General features: G+C 49.3%; 1 protein-coding gene across 7 annotated transcripts in view; it reads right to left on the reverse strand.

Annotated features, from left to right (window-relative positions):
• Window positions 1-6999, reverse strand: part of LOC129124497 (uncharacterized) — a 187441-nt gene extending 180442 nt beyond the window's left edge. For 3 of the 7 annotated variants that reach the window (XR_013183708.1, XM_077184172.1, XM_077184174.1), the window contains exon 1: window positions 6841-6999. Coding sequence is in view for 5 of the 7 variants with exons in the window: in XM_077184172.1 (XP_077040287.1) it covers window positions 6841-6929 (89 nt within the window). In the remaining 2 variants the exon portion in view is untranslated. Of the gene's footprint in view, window positions 1-5650; window positions 5743-6840 lie in introns of those variants that run through there. The other 4 variants (XM_077184171.1, XM_077184173.1, XM_077184170.1 and 1 more) reach the window with 2 other exon arrangements.
• Between the last annotated feature and the right edge of the window lie 1464 nt (window positions 7000-8463).

Consider the following 8463-nt stretch of genomic DNA (forward strand, 5'->3'; position numbering starts at 1 on the left):
CTCAATTTATATCTTTTGGATTAGAAACTTATGGTGAGGTTCTAAATAACCCACAGTTCCTGGTGTTACTCTACAGAGAGAGATGGACAGGCTTTGACTCACAATTATCAGATACAAGCAATATAGTGATGAGAGAAGTTTATACAGCTGTATTTTCTACCATTGATGGTGCACTGGTCAGGCAGGGAGAGCACCAGCAATTACAAACAAAAGGGCAACCACTGAAGAGGGCTGAGGTGCATAAAAACTCATTTTCTATAGAGGAACATTCCAACCTGAGAAGACCAGGCCCAAAACACCCAATTGTTCCATAATTTATGGGGATTTCTTTGTTAAAAAACAGTACAGAGCACCCTATAAAGCCTATTCTCAGGCACACCTTGGGACATTATGCTAAATTTTCAATATTGAATTAGGTCATGTACATAAAACATGGTCTGGGCATGGCATTCTCTCCTAAACAAGATTTTGTGCCAAGCTCTGCTCTGACTTACAAAGGGAAGGTGTTTCTACTACAGATCACAAAAGCAAGTGTCAGCACTCTGACTTGAACAACATTCCCCTTTCCACACACAAATATTCATCCACAGAGCTCAGAGATGGAGCTCAGAGCACACATCACAGCCCACACCATCTCACAGCAAAGGCAGAAATATCAAGTTCCCCTCTGGAACAATTAATGATTAGTTTTAAAGCAGGGCTGGAAGCTGGAATCCAAAGCACAAACTGCATATGTTCAGTACATCATTTTCAAATGCTTTGATTTCTCAGTAATGAAAGGAAATTTCTTTCTGCTCAGAAATAAATTAAAAGCAATAGATTTGAGAGGGAATGTAAGCAATAACAGGCTTGGATTTCAGAGGAAGGAAATCTATTAACTGTGTTCAAAGAGAGAAGGTATTTAATTGGTGAATAACACAAGTCTGCAATATGGGCTGTTAACTCCCTGGGAGCCAAAGTGTCACTTCCATCAAAGTTCTGCTAAAAAGTCACCTGGAGACCAGGTCTGCCACCACAGATAATCTCATCCCTCCTCACCAGGGGGTTTCTTCAAATTTATTAAAAATATTCCACAGTCTGTCATACCTAGATCATGGCATGCCTACAACTAGGAAAAACAGGCAATGCTGGATATAAGCAAAGCAGAAGAAAAGTCAAAGCAAAAACCAGGTAATTTTCCCAAGAAATACTGCAAAAACACATTTCAAGCACAATAAACTATTGCATAAATAACTAAACTATAGCAACATTCCATAACAGTTACACCTAAAGAAACCTGAGAAGCTTTTCCCTCTTAGAGTGCGTTTTTGGAGAGTAATGTGAGAAGTCAAATCCCATTAAAAGTGAAGGGGCATTCCCCTTCAGTTTCTTATCTTAAATGTGAAGATTTAAGAATCATACATGCAAGCTACTGTGATTATAAGCAGGAAATTTCTAAACCTCTTGTGAGATTTAAAACCATTTTATGATGTCTCTGACACAAACCCAGGAGTTTCTAAAACTGGAAAATATTTACAGTTCAAGTTCATCTTTGATAAATATAACAATCCCAGGCTATCAGATTTCACTGTGCTGTCTTACAGCTATTTCAGAGTTTAGGAGAAAGTCTTGATCTCATTTTTCTCCTGAAGAGCAGGAAAACGTCATAAATCAGGAAAAGCACAGTACCACCATGACACTCGTTCATTATCTTCAGGTCTCCTGACAGTGAATATACTGGGGCAGAAAAAGAGGAAAAGAGCGCTTTGCCATCTGTTAAAAGACTAAATTCAAAATTAATATTCCTCTAGGAACTGTGAAACAGAAGCTTGAAGTGCCAAGTCCTGAGGAATGGGATTCTGTGCTGCAGTGCTGACCAGCATGAGCTCTATCTGCTGGCAGCAGCCTGTAGTGCACAGGCTAAAAAAAACTATTTTTGTTCAGTGTGATCTTCACGTTCACAAAGATCAGAAACATCTCAGTCTTCAACTGCAAATTCAAGGAATTTGGGGAAATAGGGGATGAAACCACCAGGAATTTTTTGCCAACGCGTTTAAACCATAGTTAACTAAAATCACATTGTCCAAGCCTCAAAGGCTGGAGTAGGGTTTGGAGAAGTGAGGGTTTGCTGCAACCCTATGGAGTCTGAGCAGACAGGAATGGGAAGAAGGGCTTGAGGTTTCAGCTGAAAACAAGCTAGGTAAAATTCAGCCCAAAATCAAAATTTGTCAATGACTCTCAGCTGCCAGCATCACTTCAACCAAGGTTCAAAGAGAAATACTTAATCCCACTTGATGTCAAAATTTAATACAAAATTAAACTATGGTGCAAATTTGAATACACCACTAGCAAACCAGGTCCTTATTTTCACCAGAAAAACTTGCAAATTTTTTTTAACTGCAAAACCTCCAAGTCTAAGATAACCCATCCAAAGAAGTGGAAGGAGATTCCACTGCATTATTCAGCTCAGCTCAAAAAAGGAAACATACTTTAAGCCCTTATTTAATGCTAGGAAGACAATCTTTCCTCACACCTGCAAATTGACATCACTGGAGGTGAAAATAAAGTACATTGGCTAAACAGCCAATACATTGAGACAATTTCTCACCAAGAAATGATTACACAATCTACTTTTCACATCATTTGGACAATATTATAACAAAATTCCAGGCTCCAGGTTTAAGTTGTATCTCTGTATACTTTATGGAAGCATTTCTCATTTTGTTTTCTGAGCTGCATTCCAAATATTCAAATTGACATGCAATTTGTTCCGCTGTAACAATCACAACTCAGAGGCATCCCCTCATATGGAAACACTTTGCACAACAGCAGCTAATTCTTGAAACGTGGAAAACAGTGGACTTTGCCTTTTTTAATTATACCTTAAAAGGAATTTTTATTTATGCCACTTGAAGATAGTGTCCACAGGCACATCTGTTTGCAGTGGTGCAAAACCAGCCCTGTGTCATTGCACCCAACAGCTGGAGCAGCTGAAGGGCCAGGTTTGCTCGAGGTTTGCAGATGCAGATAACATGTGGATGCTAGAATTTCCTTTTGGGAACGTGATTTATCAGGAGGAGCACAAGAAAGCTGATACTGCCCCAAAGAATTGAAGGAGCTGGAAAACAGTAACTGAGCCAGGAATCCAGCTCTACATCCAGGTGTTCCTTGGAATGAGACCAGACTGCTCGTGGATAAAGTGAAAATATGCAGATACTACATGTGAGCAGTAAAGAAAAACAGTTTTATTGCAATATTGAGACTGGATCCTCTAAAAGCAAAGCAGCCCCTTCAGATGTCATCCTGGACCTGCAGAGCCACAGCCAGGGGGCTTAATGCTGACAGAACAAAACTGATCCCCTGCCTTTTGCAAGGAAATCCTCACCCACCTCACCTGGGAGCAGAGGAGTCCATTCTTGGGCCCTGTCCCAGTCCTAACTCTGAAAGGTGATATTTATTGCACAAAGGGGGTTCCCAGCACATAGCTCATAACTCCACTGCCTCTGCTCTACCCTACAGCCCTGACTACGAGCAGACATCTGTCCTGCTCCAGCTCCCAGGGGAATGTTTGTCTAGGAGAGGATTTACCACCTCTGACAGCAACTCAAGTCCTCCCTTAGTTCCCATTTCTGCACTGTCCCACAGCTCCCCCTGATTTCTAGATAACCACACATCACACTTGCATTGTCTTACACACCCCAGTTTTGGGCTAGAGAGCTCACTACAAAGTGTTAAAAATGTGTTTTTTATCATCAGACATGGTTAATTCCTCATTTAAAGGCCCAAATATGCTGTACAATGAAAATGGCATATCTGTTCTCTGGTCATTCCAGAGTTCTCTGAAGTTCTATTAGAGGATCATCAAGGGCTAATTGTATGGAAAAGCAGTTGATAGGAATATCTCATCATTCTCTAATCTGTTCTACATTAAATCTCCTCAGGGGGCTTGGAAGCAGAACACCAACATCCACACAGATCCCTCCCATTTCTAGCTAGGAGCAAATGCTCAAGTTAGCAACAGAACAAAAACAATTATGAAGAATATCCTGTGTAGCCTCAGCCACATAAGATCTCAATCAAAACAACAGCAAAGAACACACTCAGCATGGTGTGTTCCAAGGGACACATTTGCTGTTCTGATTTCATTGACTGCAGATGACCAAAGTCAAACCAGAATTGTTAGGAAAAGGGGATTCATTAAAATGTCCTCCTGGACATGTCACTGTTTCTTGGTGAAAGCTGGCAGGCTCACTCCTAAAGGGTGGTGACATTTTGCCTTTGTGCTTACAATAAAGTCCCTAAACAGCAAGAAAGTTTGGAGCAATACTTATACTTGCCCCAACTCAGGAAAAAGAGGAAGAAAGGCAGTAATTTGAGGAATACTACTCTTGGGAAAAGCACTCAAGGCTCTGACAGGTCTGGGGGTTTGGGTGGCTGCTCCTGATTGCTGCTGGCTGAGAGTGCACTGCTGCTCCCAGTGACTCCAGCCCAGCAGCAGCATCCTCACACAGCATCACTTCCAGGAGGGAAAGCTTCCTCTGCTCTTCCAGCGACACAGTCTTCAAAAAGGTAAAGGCAAACACAAATTCTTTGGAGGCAATTCACAGTTAACAGCACCTCCGGCTTCAAAAGTGCAGAATCATAGTTATTACTGATGTCAAATGCAAACAGATTAATGTAGGCCAATGCTATTCCTCCTCCTGATAGAGTAATTGCTCAGAAAGAGAGCACAAAGAATGCCTGAAAGGAACACAGAGCACTTTTAACAAAGGAAAATGTTTTACCACAGAATGAGCTTAACTTCTCCTAGCACTGTGATGGATACTTTGTGCTCCAGCAAAATGGAGTAATATAAACCACCTTAAAAGCACTTCTGGTAAATGCTGTGTAAATATGTATTGCATAGAAAGCCAGTGAGCAATAGGCTTGGAAATCTCAATTTTCGGATAGAATAAAGAACTAAACTGAAAGCAAATACAAGACATTAATTATGAAAGAGTGGCATGAAGTTGATGAAGATAAAACCCAGGAAGACAAGAGAGGTAAGAAATTAGGCTATACACAGATATTTGAAAAGGCTGTTGTCAGGTTTCTTTGAGAGGGGAGCACAATATTCCTTAAAACACAAGGCGAGAAAGGTAGACAAGGAAAAGTAAAGGTACACAGGAAACAGTTTCCATCAACATTCAATTTCAACACGCGAAAACTTTAACGGCGGATTTCGTGCATGTGCCCAGCTCCTCTCTTCTAGAGCCCGACCAGAAAACCACCTCCGGACACAAACATTCCAACACGTTTACAACAAAGAGCGTTTGCTGCTCGTGCCGTGCAGAGCCCCTCGGAGAAAGTTCCCCGGCGCCGCGGCAGCCGCACACGTGCGGCCCCAGCTCTTTGTGCGCTCCCGGCCGCGGCAGGATGGATGGATGGAGGGATGGATGGATGGATGGATGGAGGGAGGGATGCTCCCCGCTCCCTGCCCCGCACGGATCCCCAGCTGGCACCCCGATCTCTGTCCTGCTGCTCTCCCCACGCTGATAGCAAAGGCAGGAGCAGCCCCGGAGCTGCCTTCACCTCCCGCGGCAAAGCCAAGCCCAGCCCAGCGTTCCCTCCCCGGAGCCCCGCCAGGACAGCCCCGCGGGTTGGGGGATGCGCGGAGTTACAGCGAACCCACCCAAACTTCCCCCGCCGCGCCGCGGAGCCGAGGGCAGCAGGACCCTCCCGGCAGGGCCACGGGCGGCGTGTCCGGGCACACCCCGCACACCCATACAGAGCCCCGCACACCCACACTCCCACCCAGAGCCCCGCACACTCACCCAGAGCCCCGCACACTCACCCAGAGCCCCGCACACCCACACTCACACCCAGAGCCCCGCATACCCACACAGAGCCCCGCACAGATACTCGCACTCACATACGGCCCCGCACACTCCCATAGTCCTGCACACCCACACTCACTCCCATGGCCCCGCACATTCACAAAGCCCTGCACACCCACACTCACACCCATGGCCCCGCACACTCACACCCCCACCCATGGCCCCGCACACTCACACTCACTCACACTCACTCCCATGGCCCCGCACACTCTCACTCCCATAGCCCCGCACACTCTCACTCACACCCAGAGCCCCGCACAGACACGCACACCCACACTCACTCCCATGGCCCCGCACACTCACACTCGCTCCCATGGCCCCGCACACTCACACTCGCTCCCATGGCCCCGCACACTCACACTCGCTCCCATGGCCCCGCACACTCACACTCGCTCCCATGGCCCCGCACACTCACACTCGCTCCCATGGCCCCGCACACTCACACTCGCTCCCATGGCCCCGCACACTCACACTCGCTCCCATGGCCCCGCACACTCACACTCGCTCCCATGGCCCCGCACACTCACACTCGCTCCCATGGCCCCGCACACTCACACTCGCTCCCATGGCCCCGCACACTCACACTCGCTCCCATGGCCCCGCACACTCACACTCGCTCCCATGGCCCCGCACACTCACACTCGCTCCCATGGCCCCGCACACTCACACTCGCTCCCATGGCCCCGCACACTCACACTCGCTCCCATGGCCCCGCACACTCACACTCGCTCCCATGGCCCCGCACACTCACACTCGCTCCCATGGCCCCGCACACTCACACTCGCTCCCATGGCCCCGCACACTCACACTCGCTCCCATGGCCCCGCACACTCACACTCGCTCCCATGGCCCCGCACACTCACACTCGCTCCCATGGCCCCGCACACTCACACTCGCTCCCATGGCCCCGCACACTCACACTCACTCCCATAGCCCCGCACACTCACACTCACTCCCATGGCCCCGCACACCCACACTCACTCACATGCCCCGCTGCAGCGGCGGCCCCGCGGCCAGAGCGCAGCCCAGCAGCGCGGGCAGCAGCAGCAGCAGCAGTGCCGGCCCGGCTCGCATGGCGCTGCGGGGAGCGAGGCTGGAGCAGCACCGACACCCGCAGCAGCAGCAGCAGCCCCGGCCCCCAAATCATTTAAAGCGGCGGCAGAGCCGCGCCACGGGCGGGGCGGCCCCGGCCCGGCCCCATCCCCGCCCCGCCGGGCCCGCCCCGCAGCGCGGAACCCGGAGCCGTGCCGGGCCATGCCATGCCCGAGCCGAGCCATGCCGTGCCGTGCCGTGCCGTGCCTGTGCCTGTGCCTGTGCCTGTGCCTGTGCCTGTGCCTGTGCCTGTGCCTGTGCCCAGCCGTGCCGGACCATGCCCGTGCCATGCCCGTGCCGGCCGGGCCATGCCGAGCCATGCCCGTGCCGAACCGTGCCGGACCATGCCCGTGCCATGCCCGTGCCCGCGTCCCGGGCGCTCCCCGCGGGAATGCTGCTGTGCAAAGGGAGCTTCCCCTGCTCGCATCCCCGCGGGGAGCGGCGCCGGCAGGAGATGGGCAGGGATGTTCTCCGTGTCCGTACGCAGGGATGTGCAGCCTCCAGCCGCTCTCCCTGCACTGCCGGGATGCCCAGAGCGCTCTGCTGCGCTGACGGACACGGATCTTGGCCGCTCTTTATTTCCTCTGGTCCTTCTTTGTTCCGTACAGGATGCCCAGTGCAATCGTATCTGAGCGCTTCCGAGAGGGAACCGTGAAAATAAACGCGTTTAACATCTTGAGGGAGGGATAACACCGCTGCTGCCGAGAGTTAGTGACAGCAAGAACATAAAAGTGGGAACTCAGGAGTGGTTTTTAAATCCCAGCGCTGCCTGCCATCCTCCAGACCATCCTCTCATCTTTATGATCTCTCCAGACCTTTACTGCTGTCATGACACAACTCTTTCCCCTTTCCTGCTGAGAGAAGGGAGACCAACTGACCTGGAAAGGGAACTGTGCATAGTAGCAAATAAAAAATTGAGAAAAGCACACCTTAAGCGTTTTATGATCTAGTGCAGGTCTCCAGGTGCATTACAGCACGGTTTCCCTCTCTCCAGAGAGCTGTGACTAACCAGGCACTGGGCTGTGAACAGCAGATGGGCCCTGAGCCAGCCAGGGCTAAAATCTGTGATTCCTTTCTGCTCCGGTGCTGTGGCTTGGTCTCCCCTTGCTCTAAGGGAGCTCCTGCACAAATTTGTGACAGGCACAGCTGGGAGGGTGCACCAGCATCCTCACCAGCCAGGAGTCAGCCTCTGCTTTACAGAGCATTCATTTGTCTCCCTTGCAGCCCTGTAACACGATACACCCACTTCTCATTTTCCACACACTTTACAAGTGGTTTCCTGTATGGTTTTTATTTTCCAAGGCCTTCGCTGAAGTAGGTAAACATTTACCATTCATAACAAGAAAACTGGTTTTATATTGTTCATTGCTTTGAAGCTTGCATGGACATGATCCCTTGGAGATTTTATCAACTGATTTCTTTTTCATGGGGAAGAAAATCGCAGCTGTTATCTGGCCTTAGAGCAGAACAATTGTACCCTGAAATTTCCAATGAATGGCAGAGTCTTTCTTGTGTC

The sequence above is a fragment of the Agelaius phoeniceus genome, chromosome 10 (genome assembly GCF_051311805.1).
Source record: "Agelaius phoeniceus isolate bAgePho1 chromosome 10, bAgePho1.hap1, whole genome shotgun sequence".
In the NCBI taxonomy this organism is placed as follows: Eukaryota; Metazoa; Chordata; class Aves; order Passeriformes; family Icteridae; genus Agelaius; species Agelaius phoeniceus.